A 25647-nucleotide genomic window follows, 5' to 3' on the forward strand; every position below is an offset into this window, starting at 1 on the left:
AGGGTCCGTCGCGAACACGCAAGGGACTTTTGGTTATTTCAGGTCAATGGAGGCATCGCGTTATCGAGTGGTGCAGTCGCTACATTTATAAGTGACGAAGATCTACAGATAACGAACACAACTGCTTTCATTACAAGCAAGGGACATCACCACCGTGCCGAGAGAGAACAGCGCCACAGCTCATAGCGGGACGTGTTCTTCACCAGCAGTGAGGCTAACGTGAACTGTTATGGAAGAGTTTGTACCGTCACACATGGACTAGCTTAAAGGTAAGTAGTTCTTTGTTTGTGTGAAAAAGAATCCTGTTAATACATGCATGCAGTTTGTGTTATAGACGAGGATACCGGCCACCAAACAACATACTCTCCTTGCCTACCATGGTACAAGCCTACAGTGACAACGGTACGACACAAAATCAAATTTTTACAGAGGGGATCTGTAAACATATACAATTAAAGTGAAGTATTTTTCTGGAAGGAGAGGCACACAGCTGTCTGTCGCAATCCCATTAGTTTTTTTTATTCTTGAAGAGCTAGATTTTGTCTGTAAATAGCCATCTTCAGTGGATTTTCGTTACAATTTAACAGACTCGCTGCAGTTCGTCACCATATGTTCAAATGGTTCAGATGGCTCTGAGCACTATGGGACTTAACATCTGCGGTCATCAGTCCCCTAGACTTAGAACTACTTAAACATAACTAACCTAAGGACATCACACACATCCATGCCCTAGGCAGGATTCGAACCTGCGACCGTAGCAGCACCGCGGTTCCGGACTGAAGCGCCTAGAGCCGCTCGGCCACAGCGGCCGGCCATCATATGTTCTTACAGGTGTATAGCTGAAGGACTCATATGGTGACATGGCCTGGCGTGAGTCTGTTGAATAGTAGCGAAAATGCACTGAAGATGGTTATTTACAGCTAAAATCTAGATCTGCAAGAATAATATGAACTAATAGGATTGCGACGGAATGCTGCGTCCCTCTCTTTCCTTATAGTCTGCAGTCCCTGTGCACAACGGTTCCTGATGGAATCAAAGTTCAGTAAGTATTTTTCAGTATTAATCTACATGAATGGCAGCTAACTCTAAATATAGATAGATGTAAATTAATGCAGATGAATAGGAAAAAGAACCCGTAATGTTTGAATACTCCATTAGTAGTGTAGCGCTTGGCACAGTCACGTCGATTAAATATTTGGGCGTAACATTGCAGAGCGATATGAAGCGGGACAAGCATGTAATGGCATTTGTGTGGAAGGCGGATAGTCGTCTTCGGTTCATGGGTAGAATTTTGGGAAGATGTGGTTCATCTGTGAAGGAGACAGCTTATAAAACACTAATACGACCTATTCTTGAGTACTGCTCGAGCGTTTGGTATCCCTATCAGGTTGGATTGAGGGAGGACATAGAAGCAAGTCAGAGGTGGGCTGCTAGATTTGTTACTGGTAGCTTTGATCATCATGCGAGTGTTACGGAATTGCTTCAGGAAAGCGGGTGGGAGTCTCTAGAGGAAAGGAGACGTTCTTTTCGTGAATAGCTACTGAGGAAATTTAGAGAACGAGCATTTGAGGCTGACTGCAGTACAATTTTACTGCCGCCAACTTACATTTCGCGGAAAGACCCCAAAGATAAGATAAGAGAGATTAGGGCTCGTACAGAAGCATATAGGCAGTCATTTTTCCCTCGTTCTGTTTGGGGTTGGAACAGGGAGAGAAGATGTTAGTTGTGGTACGAAATAGCCTCCGCCACGCACCGTATGGTGGATTGCGGAGTATGTATGTAGATGTATATGTAGATATCACTTCTGTGTGATTACCAAGAACTCGGTGTTTTGAACTTGTGTTTTATCGTCTCAAAATGGAATAGGGAAATATATTAAAATCTGTTTCACCGCTAACTAGATGCAAAAATCTGAAAAGCGTTCTGAGGACAACACACTCCCCTGTACCACACTGCTAAGAAATCCTAATGGTTTAGAAATTTAAGTTAAACGGTTTCAGAATTCATGTGCACTATTTGACATGTTCTCATAGCTAGCTAGATAACAGATTAAAGAAAGTAGAAAATAAAGAAATAAATAGCTGTCTTTTTAAATCTTGATTTCTATGGCAGAGTAGGTAGGTTAGCGTAAAAAGTGTGTGTCCTTTCGTCTCTTATCACACCACTCAGTTGTGTGACGTTCGACGACGAAAGTATAAAAAATCATTCTGAATGTGCGTTGCCGCTTCTGAACGTGCAGTGGGTCGAAGATATCGAACGATGTTGTTTTAGGGGCTCCAGATGTGGCAGTAAACATGCCCCGAGGGCCGCAGGTGTTTCTGATGGCCAAAGCAAACTATCCCTGATCGGCTAACGGCGAATGGGACGTTGAAGTATGCCGACGATAATGTCGAGAACACGTGCAGAACGAGCGCTCTGCATAGTTTAACGCGAGGGAAGAAAAACGTCGCACTCAGCCAGCTCCAGAGGTGTAAGGAGGGGGGGGGAGGGTGTTAGAGGGGGAGTGTGGGTAAAGAAGCCGTGGCGGTTGTGTGGTGGGGGGAACGACTGATCATCTGAGATACGGGCGGGATACCAGGGCAGAGAGTTAGGGGTATCAGATGGTTATGGGAGGGTGTGCGGATGAAATACTCGAGTGGGACGCTAGCACGAGGGTGAAATACGATGAGACGGCAAGTAGGGGCGGAAGCGTGCCGAAGGGGAAAAGTCGAGGCGCCGATGAGGACCAGCCGCAGCCGCGTGGGAAGCGGGCGCTGTCGAGGTTGGCAGCGACGTCTCATTCTTACAGAGCCATATCGCACCACTGAGCTGCTTCCGTACAAAATTTAGTGCCTGATAAATATTTTCACCTTATTTATATTATGCCCTTGCCACTGAGTGAAATATACAGTTTTGTTGGTTGGTTGGTTATTTCGGGGAAGGAGACCAGACGGCGAGGTCATCGGTCTCATCGGATTACGGAAGGATGGGGAAGGAAGTCGGCCGTGCCCTTTGAAAGGAACCATCCCGGCATTTGCCTGGAGCGATTTAGGGAAATCACAGAAAACCTAAATCAGGATGGCCGGACGCGGGATTGAACCGTCGTCCTCCCGAATGCGAGTCCAGTGTCTAACCACTGCGCCACCTCGCTCGGTACAGTTTTGTGCGTCGGCGGTATACAGGGTGTCCCAGCTATCTTGTACACCCAAAATATCTCTGGAACAATAACAGCTATTGGAAAACGACTTTCACCGGTATCAATGTAGGGCTGGGATCCATGAATATACATATTTGGAAACATTCTAAAACGAAAGCATATGTGTTTTTTAACACAAAACTTATGTTTTTTTAAATGGACCTCCTATATTTTTTCTTCAGCAATCCATAGCATGACAAAACACATACACAATGGCGTTGATTGCATCGCAATATTCCCATCACATCCCGAGATATTGAGACGCGAAGTTGACGCTTGAAACACCCGACATGCGCTGCTAGCGCACGTCCTGAGGCTCAGGCGTGTACCCCATGCTGCCCGTAATCGTGATGTGATTGACAAGTAAGCGTCCCTCTTGATAAGTATGGAGGTGTGATTACACATGGTCACGAAATAGATGAAGTTAAGGAATTCTGCTATCTAGGTAATAAAATAACCATTGACGAATGTAGCAAGGAAGATATTAAGAGCAGACTAGCATTGGCAAAAAGGGCATTCCTGGACAATAGAAGTCAACTAGTATCAAACACAGGCCTTAATTTGAGGAAGAAGTAGCTGGGAATGTACCTTTGGAGTACAGCGTTGCATGGCACCGAAACATAGACTGTGGGAAAACCGGAACAGAAGAAAATCGAAGCATTTGAGATGTGGTGCTACAGACGGAATTTTGAAAGTTAGGTGGACTCGTAAGGTAAAGAATGTGGGGGTTCTGCGCAGAATCGGAGAGGAAAGGAATATGTGGAAAATACTGACAAGGAGAAGAGACAAGATGGAAGAACAGCTGTTAAGACATCAGGGAATGACTTCCATGGGTTACAGAGGACAAAAACTGTATAGGAAGACAGAGATTGGAATACATCCGGCAAACAATTGAGGACTTAGGTTGCATGTGCTATACTGTGATAAGGAGTTTGGCATGGGGGAGGAATTTGTGGCGGGCTGCGTCAAAGCAGTAAAAGCACTGATGACCAAAAAAAGAAAAAAAAACTTTCTTTCATGGTGGATACCTAGTTGAACGTCCTAGACTATTTGTAATTCCTGAGGAGTTCGCCATCAGTCTTGATGGTTCGAACTTTTGTGATCACTGAGGCGCGCCATTTTTCATTCGGTGTTCATGGTGCAAGTTAATGGTTTGTTTTAAACATTTCTGGAATAACAACGACGTCCTTTTTTTGAAATGTAATACGTAAATACCATAGAAGGTTGATATCTGCACCTCCAGTACACTTATTTTCTATCAGCTTTGTGATACTCATGGTGCATCATTAGCAGCTAATACTTTTCCTGGTATAACTGTTAACATAACATTTTCAAACGAGCCTTACCTACGATTGATCTTGCGGGCTCCGACTCATGGGGTTTCAGTTAGTTGTTCATAACACCTTACGCGGCGGTATGAAAACTACGGATACAAAGACCATAAAATCCAGTCTGTGCCACTACAGTGAAGCTATAAATTATATAATAAAATGTACAAAAATCAGCGGTGATTGTTACATTTTGTTAGTGACAATGTAATATAGTGTGCCTGACAAGAAAGCGAAGCATGCAGAAGACATGGTAGGATGTGACATGCTCTCTGTCTACTATCCTCCGAAGGATTCCGTCACGTTTTTTTTTTTTTTTTTAAGACCCCTTGTTGACTATTTGTGATAAGCTGAAACTGCGAGACATCTGGTAAAATGGGGATTTTCAGTCCGATACTTATAATGTTTTAGTTTATGATGATAAATAGATAAGGTATAAGCTCTGGTTCTGATGTTGTCAAGTCATGTTTCAGCAGGACTAATACATTCATTATTGCTGACGTATGCGTCAAGGGATCACAGCGTCTGGAATTGCACGAGAAGCAGCTTTACTCAATAACCGCATTTACAAAAGTGTGAATTATATTTCATCATTTTCCGCCGGTAAGTGCTCGCATCTACAATGAAAAGTTCAAAACGTTACATCATGAAGCACGAATAAAATATTTATCAAAAACTTTTCGAAAATGTTAATCACATAATGGGTAATATACGTTTTTTTAAAAATTCCATTCAGAATTGTGTTACCCCACGAGCATGAACACAGCAGGTTGGTACAACTAAATCGATAATATGAAATACGGTGTGCTTCCTCTGAAAACCAACAGCGGACTTCACTAATTCTCATCATTGTTCAACTTGATCTTGTGTTCAGACCATTTCACTGTCTAGACGTTAAATGCTAATTCTTTCTCATTTAATAAGGCAAGACGACAGACACAGGAATAGATCATGGCCGTCGACAAACTATATTCATCAACCATCCACTCTTCTGAAGTTGTATCAAGAAAACCATGAAAACTCAACTGGGAACTGTGGGATCAAGATTCTTAGAGGCGACACTAGTGACTTAATACTACGCAATATTTGAGAACTGGAGAGACTGATCTATGGCAGTCGGTAATCGCATGACATCGTTCCTTAAAGCGATGCATAAATACGAGCAATGCCGGAAAAAAAACACAGCGCCAAAGAATAATTAACGTAAAGTAATGAAATTTCGGGAATGCATTTGTCCAGATAACGTATGTAAGTGATTAACGATGCAAGATCACAGGTTAATGTAAGCACGAGATAAGGCATTGCAAATGTCAGATAACTAGTGTAACTGCCAAAGTGTTGAATGCAAGCACGCAGACGTGCCTACATTGTGTTGTACAGGTGCCGGATCTCAGTTTGTGGGATGGAGTTCCATGACTGTTGCACTTGATCGGTCAATCTATATAGACGATGTTGGTTGTAGATGACGCTGGAGTTGTCCGATGATGTTCCATAAGTGCTAGATTGGAGACAGACCTGGTGATCGAACAGGCCGAGACATCGGTCAATATGTAGACGGTTAATGTTGGTTGTAGATGACTCTGAAGATGATACTCGATACGTGCTTGACTGGAGACAGGCCTGGTGATCGAACAGGTCGAGACATCATGTTGACACTCCGTGCAGCACGTTCAGTTACAGCAGCGTTATGTGGACGAGCGTTATCTTGTTGGAAAGCTGTTCACGAATTGCAGCATGACATGTCAAATCACCAGATTAACGTACAATTTTGCAGTCAGAATGTGTGGAATAACCACGAGAATGCTCTTGCTGTCATACGAAATCACAAAACAGACCACATCACCAGATGGTGATCCAGTGTGTCTCGCTGGCAGACAGGATGGTTGCTGGCTCTCAACTGCCTCCTTGTAATCAACACACGGCCATCACTGACACTGCGGCAGAAACAACTTCCAGAAAACTTCAGAAAACAACAGACCTCCACCCTGGTCTCGTATGAGCTCTCGCTTGACATTGCTGGGAGTCTGTGGCCAGTTTTTAAGCACTCTACATGGCGTCTGGGTCGGAGCTGTCCTTGTAGTAACCGACTTCTAACAGTTCGTTGCGTCACTGTGGTGCCAACTACTCCTCTAATTGCTGCTGCAGATGCGGTACAATGCGCCAGACCCATATGCTTAACATATATTCTTGCGACTGCCGCTACCAGCAATAATGTAGAGTGGCTACATTTCTCCCACGTCTTTCTGCAATATCGCAGAAGAAACATCCAGCTTCCCATAGCCCAATTACACGACCTCGTTCAAACTCAATGAGGCGTTGCTAATGGCATCTTTGACACTTTAAAGGGATTCATGATTAACAACAGCTCTTCAAGCACAGTCTCCTAGATAACTAACGTTCACGATCTCTATAGTGTGTATCTAAAGCAAACCTGATTACTATCCTCAAAATGGGGCTACAAGTGCCACTGTTAGCCATCTGCTGCTAAATTTTAATAGACATCATCTTTCAGATGTAGAAACACACCTACCAGCTTTCGTTACTCCTTCTTGGTATTGAGATTTTTTTTCCGTCAGTGTATATACGACAGGCTGGAGAATCTTAGGGCACATGTGAACAGGAGCACTGAAGAATTATAATCGTGAAGACGGAAAAGGCAGAAACGAAAGTGACGTGTCCAAAGTAAAGATGGATAGGACGCCTAGCTCTTTACCATTTCAACAAACATTTTCACAATTAAACCAATAGTGGTCGGTTGGTTGGATCATTAAATGGACCAAACTACGAGGTCACAGTTCCCTTTGCCTCGAACAGACAAGTCAGTATGACTCCAGGTCAGAGGTAGCCTACCACACAATTCACATGGGAAGAAAATCACAGGGTTTATAAGTTCAATGAAGGCGAGATACGGGACAAAAAGAAGAAAGGGAAATTGAGAAAGTAGGGGAGGAAGACAAGGTTTTCCATCTAGGGAGCAGCGGGAAGCCCCCAAAAGCAGAGTACATTGGGTATATACAACCCCTAGACGTGTCACTAACCAGAGGTAACACACTGAGGAAATGCCTAGGAAAGACTAGCAACTCGAACAGGGCAAGAGAGGGACTGACAGAAGATGAGCAAGTCGAACAGACTACATGAGTAGGGGGAGAAGAGTAAAACAGCAGGTAGGATGAGGACTGGGCTGGACCACGAAGCCCAGACAGCTGCAGTCCAGCTTGGGCAGAGGAGGCAACAGAGTGTTCACTCAACCCTTCAATGGGCCGATAGTTTAAGTGGCCCACCGTTAAAGAGAGTGTTAAAAATCCCCTTCACGAATAAAACGTAAAACTAAATCTGCCACTGGAGTATCTTCTCCTAACATGAGGGGTAGAGAGTCAGGGAGATTAAGAGCCCGTCACAGGGCGGCTAGATTGGGATAGCAAAATGTGGACCACCGTCCAAAGGGAACCACATTGCCAGTGGGGTGGATCCTCGCGACGGAGGAGATGACAATGAATCAGCCAAATATGGCCAATTGTGGAATTGGCAAAGGACGGTCGAGTCCTTGTGTGAGATCAGCAAGGAGTACCTCTATAGATTCGTAGTCTCCTTTTCCACACATAGTTTGTTTGGTGAAGTCAAAGTGATCCATTCTTTATTCCACATTCCTAAAACTATATTGCGTAATACCCTTTGGACGTCTGTTTCCGGAACACCTATCGCAAGAGTCAGTTTGTAGGTAGCTAGTTCGGCCAGGCTACCAGCAAGTTCATTCCTTGGGATTTTGATCGTGCCTGGAGTCCAGAGGAAGGTCATTGAGCGTCCACATTTTACAAGTGCATACAGAGAATCCTCGATAGCAATTAAAAACGCATAGCAAAGGTAACACTAGTCGAGAGCATGCAATCTGCTCAAGGAGTCACTGCATATGAGGAAGGATCTATCGGTGCAGGAACAGATATGATCAAGAACATAAGAGATGGCCACCAACTATGCAGTGAAAACGCTACAACCATCCAGCAAGAAGCACAGTTCAGTATGTCCTGTATGAACTGGAACCTGTCAAATACGGCGCGACAGGAAATTCTGGATAAAAATTGACCCCACTCGTGTAAAGTAGCAAGGATGTGATGACACCATATGGTTCCATAACCCTTTTGCACATAGTTATAAGGTGTTGATATTGGGCAAAAGCTGTTGGGATGGCAGACGCCAGGTAAACCAGATTATCAGTAGTGGAACAGCCTAGGCGAAAACCACTCTGGTATGGAGCGAGAAGTCCTCAACACTCAAGGAACTAACACAGTTGCCAGCTCACCATGCATTGTAGCAACTTACAGGGAACGTTGATGAGACTGACTGAGTGATAACTGTCCTTCTCTAGATGGTGCTTACCTGGTTTCAGTACTGGGACGATAATGGTTTTCCGCTACTGTGATGGGAACTCACCCTTGCTCCAGTTGCCAATGAAGATGGCAAGGATGTGACGTTGACAATCCCTGAGGCTGTATCAGGGCAGTGGGCTAGGACACTGTCGAATTCCCACTCGCTGAATGCAGCATTAGAAACCTCCATGTGGACTATAGTAAAAGATAATTGCTTTCACTCAATCTGCTGTTTTACCATACGAAATGCAGACTGATAATTCTCAGTCGCAGAGGCTCGAACGTAATGCAGAACAAAGTATATGGCGACAGCGTCTGGATCAGTGTAGACAACGCCATTCAGTATAACATAACGTACACCTGCAGGCTGGTATCCGTAGAGACGTCTGATCTTTGCCCAAACCTGTGAAGCGGAGGTGCCTGGCCTGATGGTTGAGACGTACCGTTCCTAACATTCTTGTTTCCAACTTTTATTAAATGGCTCTGAGCACTATGGGACTCAACATCTGAGCGCCTCAACCGCGAGACCACCGCGGCCGGCTTTTGAGTGCATAAATATGTTCTGTATGTATCTACATAAATTTGTTCCATATTGCATTAACGCCGTAAGCAGAATGTTCTGAACGCATTGTTACCTCATACACAATGCTGGCAAAAATCATAATGTAAACTAAATAAATTTATTTTGTTTCATGTCTATGAAAGCACAGGTCCTCAGACAACCGGTTTTGGTCAGCAATGACCGTCTTCATATCCGTTAAAAAAAAAAAACAAAAAAAAAACAGTAGTCTGTGGACTTACATGTTTGTGTCCATAGATGTGAAATAAAAGAAATTTATTCTTCTTTTTCGGGTCACTGTTCCATTCGTAACCATGTCGCAGCTTGTGAATATTGTGTAAACTGTCTGCCTCGATCCAATCGCCTTTGATCCATAGCGACTAAAATACACTAGGCATAACGAGAAAATCATCGACTTTGCTCTGTATACAAAGAAAACAATACGATTACATAATACAGAAGTTTTCCATTTTTGTGTGGGACATATTGCTCCCGTGTTAAATTGAAAATAGTTCACATCTTTGCTTTTGAGCCAGGTTTCTTGGCAGTTCTTCTTGGTTTATATGACAGTTTCTGGAACACAAGACTTTCCCAACTGATACTTCCTTTGGCTGCTAAAAACTCGTTTGGTAATTTGCCGCCAAGAGCCTGACCCTGCAACAGATCAGAGCCCGCTCTAGCCTCAGGGGCAAGAAATTAAGAAAACAAACAGAAGCTTTACCTTTAGGGGTAGAGAATTAACGAAAATATGTATTATTTTGGTGCAGTTTATTGTGAGATGCTGTAATGTAACGCCGTCCGCTGCGGAAAGGGCGTTACGAGAAATGGTAGATTGCAGTGTAGTGTACTAACCTCCCGGAACACACTGCAATCCTTTCTGTGGCCACCAGGTTCGGATAGTTCACAGAAGTGTAGAGGCCACATTGAAATGAGGTGTAGTGTACTTACTTGGGTTGCCACTGAGTGTGGCCACCAGCTATCATGTGCAGATATCCTATAAAGGTGTGGAGTGTTCACTGTAGTGTAGGTTAGAGCAGTTTACTGTCCTCCTAGTGACCCACTGTGGACTGCCAGTGGCTGGAAAGACCCGGTAGAAGATTCAGTGTGGTTTCGTGTAATATAATAACCTCCCAGTGCAGCACAACGCTACCTCTGGCCAGTACGTCCAGTAGTCCAAATAGATGTAATGCTGGAATGTAGCGTGGTGTAGTCTGCAATAGCATGATGAGCTCTTGGTTCACCACAGGAACACTTCACCACCCGCAAGTTTAGTCTGCCAACGTATAGAGGCCACAGCTTAGTGTGGAGTACTGACATCTTAGGCACGTACAGGCGGAAGTGTAATGAGACTAGCGTAGTGAAGTGTGATGTGGTGCCACATAGTGGTCTTCCAGAGCCACTGTACATATCGCAACAGATCCAAGGCTCATCGTAGTACACTGACATGTAGAGACAGGAATGTAGTGTAACGTAATGTAGTGTAGTGTACTGACATCCAAGATCCCCACTGCACACTGCCGCCTGGCCAGTAGATCTGTGTAATCTAAGTGGATGTAGGGGCTTGAGTGTAATGTAGGTAGTGTAGCGGACTGATCTGTACATTCCTGCTGGAGAGCATAACCGGCTAGTCCATAAAGCCTGGAATGTACACTATGGTCACTAAAATTGCTACACCACGAAGATGACGTGCTACAGACGCGAAATTTAACCGACAAGAAGAAGATGCTGTGATATGCAAATGGTTAGCTTTTCAGAGCATTCACACAAGGCTGGCGCCGATGGCGACACCTACAACGTGCTGACATGAGGACAGTTTCCAACCGATTTCTCATAAACAAACAGCAGTTTACCGGCGTTGCCTGGTGAAACGTTGTTGTGATGCCTCGTGTAAAGAGGAGAAATACGAACCATCACGTTTCCGACTTTGATAAAGGTCGGACTGTAGCGTATCGCGATTGCTGTTTATCGTATCGCGACTTTGCTGCTCGCTTTGGTCGAGATCCAATGACTGTTAGCAGAATATGGAATCGGTGGGTTCAGGAGGGTAATACGGAGCGCCGTGCCGGATCCCACCGGCCTCGTATCACTAGCAGTCGAGATAGCAGGCATCTTATCCGCATGGCTGTAACGGATCGTGCAGCCACGTCTCGATCCCTGAGGCAACAGATGGGGACGTCTGCAAGACAACAATCATCTGCACGAACAGTTCGACGACGTTTGCCGCAGCATGGGCTATCAGCTCGGAGACCATGGCTGCCGTTACCCTTGACGCTGCATCACAGACAGGAGCGTCTGCGATGGTGTACTCAACGACGAACCTTAGTGCACGAATGCCAAAACGTCATTTTTTCGGATGAATCCAGGTTCAGTTTACAGCATCATGATGGTCGCATCTGTGTTTGGCGACATCGCGGTGAACGCACATTGGAACGCGTGTATTCGTCAACGCCATACTGGTGTATCACCCGGCGTGATAGAATGGAGTGCCATTGGTTACACGTCTCGGTCACCTCTTGTTCGCATTGACGGCACTTTGAACAGTGTACGTTACTTTTCAGATGTGTTACGACCCGTGGCTCTACCCTTCATTCGATCCCTGCGAAACAATACATTTCAGCAGGATAATGCACAACCGCATGTTGCAGGTCCTGTACGAGCCTTTCTGGATACAGAAAATGTTCGACTGCTGCCCTGGCCAGCTCATTCTCCAGATCTCTCATCAATTGGAAACGTCTGGTCAGTGGACGGTCGAGCAACTGGCTCGTCACAATACGCCAATCACTACTCTTGATGAACTGTGGTATCGTGTGGAAGAAGCTGCATGGGCAGCTGTACCTGTACACGCCATCCAAGCTCTGTTTGACTCAATGCCCAGGCGTATCAAGGCCGTTATTACTGCCAGAGGTGGTTGTTCTGCATACTGATTACTCAGGATCTATGCACCCAAAATGTAATCCCATGTCAGTTCTAATATGGTATATTTGTCCAATGAAAACACGTTTATCATCTGCATTTCTTCTTGGTGTAGCAATTTTAATGGCCAGTAGCCTACATTACGTGATACCACCTCCATCTTTATACGTACACATCGCTTTCCTATGGCTTTTGTCACCTCAGTGTAATCACAGTTCTCTTCTCTGTATCATTACAGTGAGATTACTTCCTATAAATCGACTTGCAGACGCGACAGCTTGTAGCAGTCGCTGAAGTACAACTGCCTTCTCGTTGAAAGTTTTCTAATGGTTTGTTGATCCATTCATTCAGTCTCAAGTGCGTTTATACGATCCAGACTTTACGCTACCACACACACACATACACAAAACACTTTAGTGGCGGTTACTGTAATTTTGGTCTAGCCGCAAAGCCGGATTTGCCTAGCCGTCCCTCGCTGGAGCATTGACGATTAAATTCCATGACAGTGATTTGCAGTAAGGGCTGTGTAATCAGATGCCGCCTAAAAAGGGTTTTCGGGAGATCGGCGGTTCAAATACTCGTCCAGCCACTCAGCTTTACATTTTTCGTGGATTCACCGAATCTCTTAGGACAGACGCCATAACTGTTCTATTGCCCTCATTTATACGTGCTTTCTTCTTTCCTGCTCACAGGGCATTTACTGCTAGTTGATCTCACCAAATCTGCCAGATGCAGTATCATCATCGTTTTCCTCTGCTAGAAGATTATGAGGAAGGGGAAACCAACTGGTATTCGAGACATTCCCGCAGAATTATTCAAGAATGCTGGCAATAGCATGAAAATAATGTTGCAGGAAAAGATCACGTCCATCTATAACACAGAAGAGAGACCAACGACTTCCAGAAATGTATCACCGTTCCCATACTGAGAAAGGCGAGAGCTACAAAATGTGAGCACTGCAGAACATTAAACTTAATATCATATGAATAAAGAAATCCCGTAAAGATTATACTCAGGAGAGTTGGAAAGAAGCTGCAGGATTACGCTAACTGAAAATCAGTTTAGATTCGGTAGTGGTTTCGGGAAAAGAGAGACGATTCTGCCACGCAGAGGAAAGCAATTATAGAAAAAGAAACCAACTTATGTTATCACCGTAGATCTGGAAAAGATATTTGATAATATTACCTGGAAAGCAATGTTGAGAATGTTGAAGGCAGAATGTCTAAAATGTAAAGATATACAGGGTTATTACAAATGACTGAAGCGATTTCACAGCTCTACAATAACTTTATTATTTGAGATATTTTCACAATGCTTTGCACACACATACAAAAACTCAAAAAGTTTTTTTAGGCATTCACAAATGTTCGATATGTGCCCCTTTAGTGATTCGGCAGACATCAAGCCGATAATCAAGTTCCTCCCACACTCGGCGCAGCATGTCCCCATCAATGAGTTCGAAAGCATTGTTGATGCGAGCTCGCAGTTCTGGCACGTTTCTTGGTAGAGGAGGTTTAAACACTGAATCTTTCACATCACTATGCGTGAAACTTGCCCGCACGCGATCAAACGTTTCTCCGCTCACTGCAGGCCGACCCATTGTTTTCCCCTTACAGAGGCATCCAGAAGCTTTAAACTGCGCATACCATCGCCGAATGGAGTTAACAGTTGGTGGATCTTTGTTGAACTTCGTCCTGAAGTGTCGTTGCACTGTTATGACTGACTGATGTGAGTGCATTTCAAGCACGACATACGCTTTCTCGTCTCCTGTCGCCATTTTGTCTCACTGCGCTCTCGAGCGCTCTGGCGGCAGAAACCTGAAGTGCGGCTTCAGCCGAACAAAACTTTATGAGTTTTTCTACGTATCTGTAGTGTGTCGTGACCATATGTCAATGAATGGAGCTACAGTGAATTTATGAAATCGCTTCAATCATTTGTAATAGCCCTGTATTGGTGATATTTCAGCATCGATTGTTGATCTGTGTAATCTAAGTGGCTTGAGTGTAATGTAGGTATTGTAGCGGACTGATCTGTCCATTCCTGCTGGAGAGCATAACCGGCTAGTCCATAAAGGCTGGAATGTAGTTCAGTTTATTGAAATGTAGTGTACCGATCTCCTGGACGACCAATGCGTCCTGCTGCCCGCCATTTGTGTAGGTCCTGCGGCGTAGTGTACTGTTGTGTAGCGTACTGACCTTCCTGACCCCCACTGGGCGCCGCCGCCGGCCAGCAGGTCCGGGTAGTCCACAGAGGTGTACAGGTTGCCGCCACCAGGGCCCAGGTCCCGCCGCCGCATCACGTGCGCCGTCAGGGTGGAGGCGGATAGAAGCGCGGGTGCAGGGGCGGAGGATGGCGCCGGAGGCGGCGGCGGGCTGCGGCCGGACGGCTGCGGGGGCGGCGGGGACAGCGGCGCCGGCGGCGGCGACTTGAGCTGCCCCTGCACCTGCACCCAGCTGCTCGACGTCGTGCTCGGCGTCGTGTCCCTGCAGATACGACAGACCAGTGTCCAGCATCACTGACACCAGAGACACCTAACATACAGTGTTGAAGTCCGCAAGAGATACAAGGTCTACAATGACCATAATTGCAAAATTTTTGTTTTCGTGGCTGTCCACAGCCTCAAACTATTTTGAGATTGAAAAGGTGTCCAAGTAGACTATAATCTGTTTGTTTTCCTTGCAATTATCCAATTTCTACCGTGGGTCATTTTCAATGGTTCAAATGGTTCAAATGGCTCTGAGCACTATGGGACTTAACAGCTATGGTCATAAGTCCCCTAGAACTTAGAACTACTTAAACCTAACTAACCTAAGGACATCACACAACATCATTTTCAATGGTGAAGCTTAAAATATGTCACTGAAAATGACCCACAGCTGTAATTGGCTAATTGCACTAATAATGAACAGATTATAGACCACCTGGAGTACGTTTTCATTCTCTAACCATAATTTTGATTTAGATGTAACTACTGAAAACGTATTTAAGACCACCTGGACATCAACGAAAGTGTGCTATATTCAGAGGGTGCTTGAAAGGAAAGAGTAACTTTATGAAACTGAAAATAAATACTGCACTATCAAATAAAATTTATATTTTAAATGTGTTAGTAAAAAGGGTGAGCAAATAGTTTCAGTTCAAGGACCGGACAGTTCAGTATCGGTATGCCAACTAAGCAATGTCGCCGTAAACATTGAGGCTATCATCTCACCGACATACCAGGTTGAAGATACCCCTTTGGTAAAACGCCGTGTCGTGCTGTGTGAAGAAGTCCGTAACTTGACCCTTCACGGCATTTTCTATAGGACCGAAGGCGCTATAATGACATGGAGATAAATTGGGACTATAGGCGGGTATTCGAGGTCTCCCTCTTGAGTTGTCTGTAATGGGTGACCCCCTATACCGCACGGCGTCTTGCGTCAAATCGCAACCAGAACTGAACTGGGCGCACCATTTTTCGACAGCTATGCTGTCCCATACACATTCTTCATTGACCGATGGATATCTACCAGTGTTTGCTGTTCAGCAGCCAAGAAAATAATAACAGCACGTTGGCCCTGTTGGGACGCATTTGGTAATAACTTCGTCACAGTGCAAGTTTCCGCATTTACTACACACACGTCGGAAAGGCACGAATACCACACTAGAGTACCTGTCGGTGCTTATATATCCGCGTCGAAGCATCGCTACGTTGCAAAGACGCTGCAGCAACGAGCTCAAAAGGAAACGTTTTCATCGCCCCTCATAGTTTTTTCGAAAGTAAACATCTTAGTACACCTGTAACATTCGACACCATGTTACTCTTTCGGTGCAGTGTAACCAGTTTCGAGTCTTGCCTTCATGCTGTCCACAATAACACAGAGATGTCACTGCTTATGACAATAACTCTTGCTATTTTCTGGTCACAAGCAAGTTCAATCGGGTTCATTCAACAGAAAATGCCGGCTTTTCCATTCGGTCAATTCCTGCCACCTGGAGGAAGGTGTTTACGACGTGAACGCGCAGTGTACGTGCGCAATCGTCTCGGAAGACGAATGCATCACTGAAATGTTAACTGTACAGCTGTACAATCTATTGGATAACCCTGTACCGAAACTTAACATGTATCACATTTTCCTCGACAGCGAAAAAGTTGGCCGACATTGTATGTATGCTATTGACTCGAGGGACTGCTGAACCGCCTCCTGTTGACCCAATGGGACTTCATACAGCACACAATCGTGGTGTATGGCTGCTTCTGTCGCTTCTGCGGTCTAATCCGATGATCATCAGTGTTTGGACAGGTGTCCTGCAAGCGTCAATAAGGAGAACTTCATATCTCTGTTCCAGGTACCACTCCAAGTGTTCCCAGGCTCACCCCCTTTCCGCACCAAGTTGCTAGTTTGTTCTGTTGTTCGTAAGAGACATGTACAGGCCAAATCGATTGAAGATGTTTGCGTACTGTCGCAGTTTGCCCAGTTGTCTCACAAAAGAAAGCACATATTTCTTTTTCATTGTTCTCTGTGTTCGTACGTTCCGCAATAGACACCATTGCTCACCATGGGCGACAGCTTCGAGGCAGATTTCCAGATGTCTCACGATACCATTTCATCATGATTCCCTCGTATTCGAGAAACGTGAACCGTCTAACTGTAAGATTAAACCTCATTCTAAGACGGTTTACAACTATTTGACCATAGATATCCACATTTTACTTCGAAGGAAATGATATTTTTCCTCATTTTTTGAATCTGATTTCAATAATTTTATTTGTACGTCTGCGACCAAAATCCCCAATATTCATTTCTATACCGATTATTTTTTAATATGACTGTTGTACCCCTCTTCCTCATACCACATGAGTAATCATGTATCTCAGCTACCTGCCTTCTCTGTTCTGGGCAGTAACCATGCAATAATTTCTGTACTTGTTCATTATAGAACTACAGAAAACTTTTTTAACACACTAACGATATTTTACAGTCATAGTTTTCTTCAGCACAGTGCTGCTTCTAGGAATTCAAAGATAACTTCAACATCTATTGTTTTGCGATTACAAAAACAGTTCTTGATCTGAGATATTTATCGTCAATTTGGTATTAACATCATCTTCATTAGCCATTTTAGTTCTATTACTCTACAAAGGCCATAAAATCTTCTTTTATACAAATGCATATTCCTCCGCTACGTCCTTTAATGTCTTCTATGTTCCTTTAAGCCATCGACTATGTCTTATTTCTTGGAATCGACATCTTACATCCTTGCATAATCTTCCATCCATTCGTTTGGCTACATGTTATGCACACTCCCGTTTCATTACACTCATAATTTCAGTCCTGTACAAGAGTTAAGTTCCTTGAGAAAATTTGTTTGACTTTCATGTCTTTCCAGGTAAACCAGCTCACGCGTCTGTGTCTTTCAAGTCGAGCAGGCCATTCGTTTCTGATCGATTTACGGATTGATCGTCTACATTTCACTGCCGTACAGCAACACTTTAATAGACTGACTCCATTTTACGCTTCAGACACATTTTCGTTTTCAAAATCTTATTTACCATGAGAATTCGAGGTCTCTTTCAACCTTTCATTCACTTTTGTTCGTTTCAATTTGAATTATGGAGCCGGCCGTGGTGGCCGAGTGGCTCTAGGCGCTTCAGACCGCGCGACTGCTACGGACGAAGGTTCGAATCCTGCCTCGGGCACGGATGTGTGTGCTGTCCTTAGGTTAGTTAGGTTTAAGTAGTTCTAAGTTCTAAGGGAGTGATGACCTCAGAAGTTAAGTCCCATAGTGGTCAGAGCCACTTGAACCATTTTTGAATTATGGAGACAAAAAAAAAAAAATAGCTCTGAGCACTATGGGACTTAACATCTGTGGTCATCAGTCCCCTAGAACTTAGAAATACATAAACATAACTAACCTAAGGACATCCCACACATCCACGCCCGAGGCAGGATTCGAACCTGCGACCGTAGTAGTCGGGCGGCTCCGGACCGAGCGCCTAGAACCGCTAGACCACCGCGGCCGGCATTATGGAGACAGATTAGCCATATTGGTCACACATTATGTAGCTCATATTACAATTAATTTTCAATCGTACTGTCACACGACCTTCCTCAAGGTCAGTCATTAGCTTTTGAAGTTAAACAATATAACGTCATCGCGAACAGTCGGTTCAGAAAGGTTCTACCGAGAAGGAGTATAATTTTTCACCTATTGTTAGGATCTGAAATCTTTTCCTGGAATTTTCAGTTTAAATGGTACAGCTACAGGATGGTCTACGTAAAGCTTTCCCGGAAAGTATTTACAATAATACTGGCGCGCGACTGATCCTCCTTAATGAATATCACGGCTTTTATTCGCTACAGAACCTACGTTTTGCATTGCGGACTTCGTTGGAGCTTTGGCAGAAACATTTCCAGTATTAAACTACATAGAAAACAGTTCCGCGCGAACTGTGCTTCGTATAATACTCGAGAATGAACAGTCGTTGCTTTATCGTGAGCATCATTTTGCGCTGCATTCAGCTGGTCACTAAACACGTCTGCCCTTCCACTCACTCAAACGTAATGAGATGAGGAAGTGAAGTATAGAGTGCTTATAAATTACTTATACAAAAGTAACCTTTAAATGTGGAAAAGGTAAACAGCTTACATAAATATACAGAATTCAATGCAATATGTTTTCGGGTTTCATATACAAACTTCAATGTCGCTACCTTTTGTAACATGAGAAACGTCCGGTCTGTAATCAGTTTCTTGCAAAATCCTATGAAGGAAATTTAGTTAAATGCTCGTGGTGACTAGCGCTTGGTTCACCATTTCCAAGCCAAGCCGGCACACTCTTACGGACATACGGGACAATTTCACGGTCGTAATATGGTGCCGCGCCATCATGCTGGAAAATAAATTGTATCCTATTGTAATTGGGTCATCAGATAATTTTCATGGATTTCCTGGTACGATATGGCTGTTACGGTTGGTTTGCAACAGAGAAAGAACTGCCAAACTTGTTATAGCTCGCAGCGTACGTGTTTCTGTTCACCCCATATCCGACACTATGACGGTTCACTTTACAGCAGATATGGAACGTGGCTTCGTCACCGAACACAATTTTACTATGCTGTCCGTTAAACATTTCTGTACAAAACTCAGTTTGTTTTTCTTTGTCAGTTCCTCTTAAAGCTAGCCACAGTTCCAATTTTTACGGCTTCAGTGACAGACGTTTCCGTAATACCTTCCACATAACACATTCCGTCCTATATCACTATGCATATTCAGTTCTAAGATGACAAGTCTCGTTCATTTACCCGGACTGCGAATATAAGACTACTGGACTTGTTCAGCTGCTGCGTCAGAGACTCCTGGCCTACTGTGATCCAGCGTCCTTTGTGAGAAAATTGTTCCAATTAATAACAGTTTGTCTAGTGGATTTGGATTCATGAAGCCATGAATAACACTGCGCACGCTCTGCACCATTATATGACTACGTGATGACTGTCGGAAAAACTCGTTCGCGCATGCCACCTAGCGAGTGGTCGCGAGTTATCAGCATTAGGCGTTAATGAAAGTTGAAGATATAAGGCATTCGCTGCTGTGTCAAACATCTGTGTAAATTATTTGCCCTTTTCACAGTGAAAGGTTAGTTTTGTGTAACTAATTTATAAGCGTCATGAGCTTGTGACTGAGCAGGTTGGATATGTGCAAGCGCAGAAATCTGACAAAAACCTCACGGTATATGGAAATCACGAGTTTCTGCATTTTCTGTGATCGGCAGTTCTCTTCATTAATAACGGACAATTTCGCGCCAGTCTTATAAAAGATTCGAACGGAACTGTACGGATCCAGCGACCTTTTGAAGTCACAAACATCTTTGATGCATACATGCAGACTAAGGTGACGAACTAAATTTCGTACCAGGGCTGGTATTCAAAACCCAGGTCCCCTGCTCACTAGGCAGATGCGCTAACCACTACGCCACCGTGGCACAGTGCGTTTGCACAGCGCCTCGGACTATCCTAGAACGCTTCCTTCCTCAGTCCAAATTCCTGTGCACACTTACGATGCTGAGGGATATAGCACTACAATCGGAAAGCCTGTGCAGCGCTGTTAGAGTTTAGGGAGAATACCAAACGGACTGAGGCATGAAGGGTAATTTGGCTTGGTTCAAATGGCTCTGGCACTATGGGACTTAACTTCTGAGGTCATCAGTCCCCTAGAACTTAGAACTACTTAAACCTAACTAACCTAAGGACACCACAAACATCTATGCACGAGGCAGGATTCGAACCTGCGACCGTAGCAATCGCGAGGATCCAGACTGAAGCGCCTAGAACCGCTAGGTCACACCGGCCGGCAAGGGTTATTTGGAGCGAGGAGGAATGCATGATCGCGTAGTCCGTGCAACTGCGCGAAAGTTGTGCCGTGATGGCGTAGTGATTAGCGCATCTGCATAGTGCGCAGGTGACCTGGGTTCGAATCCAACTGTTGGTACAAATTTTGATTCATCGCTTTAGTCTGCATATATACGTTGTAAATATTTCCCAAGTCAGTTTTATTTTGTTCACTCTGTACAAATAAATTGTCAACAAAATTATTTGTGTTTGAAATACAATAAAAACAATAAATAGATAAATTTTAAGTAACGACTGTTATATAACATGGCACTGAAACAATATCTGATCTATATTTAGGCAAAACTGATAGGAACATGAAAATCAGGTAATTTCCAAGAATGTTTGCCTATCGAAGGCGCGGGCTCCAAACGATTGGTATCTAACGTGGAATCCAAATCGATCACGCGACTGTGGCGGCGGGCGTTATGATAAATTATTAGTGATTTGCTAGGGAAACCCAAACGATTTTTTCGGTTGTGAGTGGTATGTCTGGTAATATAAACGTTTCTTCGGTCGATTGCCTGAGGTGGAAGAATCTAGTCCCATGCTTATGCAATGTAGAAATTGTTTGAATTTTTTCGGAAATATGGACTAATACTGGATGACGAAAGTAGGAACTGGTTAGTCTGCGGTGGGGCGAAGTCGATAAAGGTTTGTAACAAGGCTACCAGGAAGAGTACACGGTTTGCTACTCCAAATTATCGATCCAGACCAATATAATTCTTGTATTTTGCTGGATTAGGGACCACAACCTGCAAGCAACAGCATAGGAAACTGAATTATCTAACAATACCGTGTGCGACTATTTCGGGTTTTGCAAAGAGGTGTGTTATGTAATAGTGACGAACAAATGTGTACCGATTGGTGGACCAAATAAAGTTGTTCAAGTGGACGAATCGCAAATAGCAAGAAGGGAAAACCAGAGAGAACGACCTTTAAGGAATGAAATCAAACATATTTGGGAGTTCGGTGGTATAGAACGAGAGTCTCGGAAGTGCCTTGTGGTAAGAGTGTTTGTGGTGTCACCGCCAGACACCACACTTGCTAGGTGGTAGCCTTTAAATCGGCCGCGGTCCGTTAGTATACTTCGGAGCCGCGTGTCGCCACTGTCAGTGATCGCAGACCGAGCGCCACCACACGGCAGGTCTCAAGAGACTTACTAGCACTCGCCCCAGTTGTACAGACGACTTTGCCAGAAGCGGATCACTGACAATTACGCTCTCAATTGCCGAGACGATAGTTAGCCTAGCCTTCAGCTAAATTTGCTACGACCTAGCAAAGCGCCGTATTCAATTGCTAATTAATATTATGAAGCATGTATCATCAAGAGCGATGTTCTACAATTATGGATTAAAGTTAAGTATTCCAGAAGCTACGTACTTTTCTTTATAGCATTTATTACGTATCCTGTTTCAGACCTCACGCCACCCTGCGTGAGTTTAAGCGCGTGCCTTTCGGCTTCCTCTCATTGTGTCTAGGCTGTCTTGCCTAGACACAACAGTGTTCTCCAGAGACAAGGTAACTTTAGTCGGTTCGATAAAGAACTTTATACTGCCCGGTAGCAAAGTGATTACAGACGGCATTCAGTCCTACTAGACACTGAAAGCAGAAGGATTCAATCATGAGTTCGTCAACCACTCTGTAGAGTTCGTGTCTTCATATGACCCCAGTGTGTACAGGCAGAATATCGAGAGGCTGTGGAAATCAGTGAAATCTTACTTGAATCAGTATCTGTATTTCCATAACTTACGGTTCCAAGGAAAAGTTGACGCTTGTGACACTTTACCCATGTTTTTACCTGACATTGGCAGAGTCTACCCAGGTTACGGCAAAAAGGGAATCTTTCCCGTAGCATACACATCAAATGGACTTTTACGTGACGACAACGTCGACGACGAGTGAGGTAAGGCGGTTCCTTTGTAATTACAAGTATTTTGTCCTTGCAGTAGTGAGCACTATAAACGTGCTCATAGTGCCCGCCATCACAGTCGCGTGATCGATTTAGAAGCGCAGGTTCGATATCTATCGTTTGGAGCCCGCGGCTTCGATGGGCAAACATTCTTGGGAATTACCGAAAATCAGAACACCTAGTAGATAGTGTCGAAAGTTCCATGCGGCGTTTCGCGGATGATGCTGTAGTATGCAGAGAAGTTGCGGCATTAGAAGATTGCAGCGAAATGCAGGAAGATCTGCAGCGGATAGGCACTTGGCGCAGGGAGTGGCAACTGATGCTTAACATAGACAAATGTAATGTATTGCGAATACATAGAAAGATGGATCCTTTATTCTATAATTATATGATAGCGGAACAAACACTGGTAGCAGTTACTTTTGTAAAATATCTGGGAGAAGGCGTACGGAACTATTTGAAGTGGAATGATCACATAAAATTAATTGTTGGTAAGGTGGGTGTCAGGTTGCGATTCATTGGGAGTGTCCTTAGAAAATGTAGTCCATCAACAAAGGAGGTAGCTTACAAAACACTCGTTCGACCTATACTTGAGAATTGCTCATCAGTGTGGGGTCCGTACCGACCAGGTCGGGTTGACAGAGAAGATAGAGAAGATCCAAAGAAGAGCGGCGCGTTTCGTCACAGGGTTATTTGGTAAGCGTGATAGCGTTACGCAGATGTTTAGCAAACTCAAGTGGCAGACTCTGCAAGAGAGGCGCTCTGCATCGATGTGTAGCTTGCTGTCCAGGTTTCGAGAGGGTGCGTTTCTGGGTTGCTTCCCCCTACTAATACCTCCCGAGGAGATGACGAATTTAAAATTAGAGAGATTCGAGCGCGCACGGAGGCTTTCCGGCAGTCGTTCTTTCCGCGAACCATACGCGACTGGAACATGAAAGATAGGTAGTGACAGCGGCACGTGAAGTTCCCTCCGCCATACACCGTTGGGTGGCTTGCGGAGTATAAATGTAGAGACCGGCCGAAGTGGCCGTGCGGTTAAAGGCGCTGCAGTCTGGAACCGCAAGACCGCTACGGTCGCAGGTTCGAATCCTGCCTCGGGCATGGATGTTTGTGATGTCCTTAGGTTAGTTAGGTTTAACTAGTTCTAAGTTCTAGGGGACTAATGACCTCAGCAGTTGAGTCCCATAGTGCTCAGAGCCATTTGAACCATTATAAATGTAGATGTAGATGTAGAAGAAAATAGGTTTTTCAAATGTCAAAGCCACGTCTGAGTAAACACTGAGAAAGTGTTATTTTCATAACTTTACTGCCATTACACCCATGAACGGTTTAGTTACGAAAATTTCTGACACTACAGTTTTTAATTCAAGTCGTCATTCCTACGAACAAATTTAAATAAGTGGTGCAGACATGAAGGAATGCTTAACGTAATGCTGCTGGCTCGATATACATAAATGGTACAGAGAATGGGTAACAATTAACACTTATTAACAATAGTTTCCTAAAATACTGAGCTAATCTAGCGTCATTCATCTGACGTCGACTGCGAATGAATTCCGCTAAAAGGAAGCGGACGGAGAAAAATAATAGCTACAAATTAAAGCGGATATCTGCTTTTTTTTTTTGGAGAATCTGGCTGGATTTGCCGCCCCCGTGCCGCGGGCATGAGCAGCATTGTGAAACTATGGCGTGAGAGTGCCGGTAGCCGCGGCTGGGGTTTCCGCTGCTTTGCCCGCCCGCCTGCTACAGACCGTTGCTACGTGACGAGACTGGGGGTTCCAACCGCTGCCGGCGCAGAACACCCGGAGCTGGCCGGGCCGTATTGAAAAATCGCGCCGTCTCACTGCGACCCGTTTCACAATTCTGTTACGGAAATTCCGAGTGCGCCGAATGGCGGCCGACATCTGACTTGATTTAAGAGCCAGAACAGAGTGCACCGTTCGTGATCCGCATATCGCGAGGCCGCGGCGGCTTCCGCCTTTGCCACCGCTGTACCGTTTTCCGTGCCGCGGAACATCCACCTTATCTGTGTTCGGCGGGCAGAAAATTAATTAGAGTTTTTACAGAAATTTCTTTGTTTGCCGATAATGTGTGTCGTCGCCTACACAGTGAGATATAGTTTCAGTGAAACAATGGTTTTAAAGCAGCGCGAACCGAGAGATAAGTAAAGAAATCAGATAAAATGAAATGTATAACAAAGTCCCTACTTGTCGCTGTACTCTCTTTCGATTGCTAATGTCTCAACATAGTGATCTTGCGGTCTTCCAGCGCATACACCTGTGAGTGTGTGGGTTTTATTCTGTCAAGTTGCACAATGGGTCGATCCAACAAGTATCCTTTGGCTCCTGCAAGAAACTGTTTCCACCTCACAATTCTACAGAAGTCAGACAGATGCCCCTAATGTGCCAACAAGAACTGCTTGAAAATCATTCAGCAACAAATATCTTCTGGAATCGTCCGCTGTAAGGAAAATACACAAAAATATTCTACATGTTCTTACGTAACTAGTGGGATACTTGGGTACACGAGTATTGCTAGCAAGTGTAAGAAAAACATGAAACGAACGAAAAATATTATTTATTACAAAAAATTCCGAGAAATCAAGTGAAACATTTTCATATAAAATAATAATAAATTTCCGTGTTCTTTTCGGAACATAGATTGCCTCTTGTGGATAGGAATGCTATTATTTTACAAAGTATGGAAAGGTTCTTTTCTCCCTTTTCTGTAAGAATGTTATTTACTTGACACAATGGCTGAGAGCCGCTCCTACACAACTTGAATAACTTTTCTAGGTACGGTCAAGGCTGCCGCGTGGGAAATGTGGTGGAGTGCACTGTTAGAGAGGACAGATAGGGCACGCATACACTGTAGCGCACAATACCATGCGCTGCGATGACTGCTGCCTGCATCGCTCGCTGCTGACAAATAACACAACTATATCTTTCTATCTGGATTGACGTTCGCAAATCAAACTCTCTCTACGCCTTGATGAAGTCAAGGACTCCTATCCGCTCCTAGTCTTAAT

At 44.3% G+C, this 25647-nt stretch overlaps 1 protein-coding gene across 1 annotated transcript in view; it reads right to left on the bottom strand.

Moving 5' to 3' along the window:
• Positions 1-25647, bottom strand: part of LOC124620260 (leucine-rich repeat-containing protein 24-like) — a gene marked incomplete at its 5' end in the record, with an annotated part of 317927 nt that overhangs the window by 160985 nt on the left and 131295 nt on the right. Inside the window, one exon of the mRNA XM_047146927.1 lies at positions 14739-14822. Within this exon, the coding sequence (XP_047002883.1) occupies positions 14739-14822 (84 nt within the window). The remainder of the gene's footprint in view (positions 1-14738; positions 14823-25647) is intronic.

The sequence above is a fragment of the Schistocerca americana genome, chromosome 6, assembly GCF_021461395.2.
Source record: "Schistocerca americana isolate TAMUIC-IGC-003095 chromosome 6, iqSchAmer2.1, whole genome shotgun sequence".
In the NCBI taxonomy this organism is placed as follows: Eukaryota; Metazoa; Arthropoda; class Insecta; order Orthoptera; family Acrididae; genus Schistocerca; species Schistocerca americana.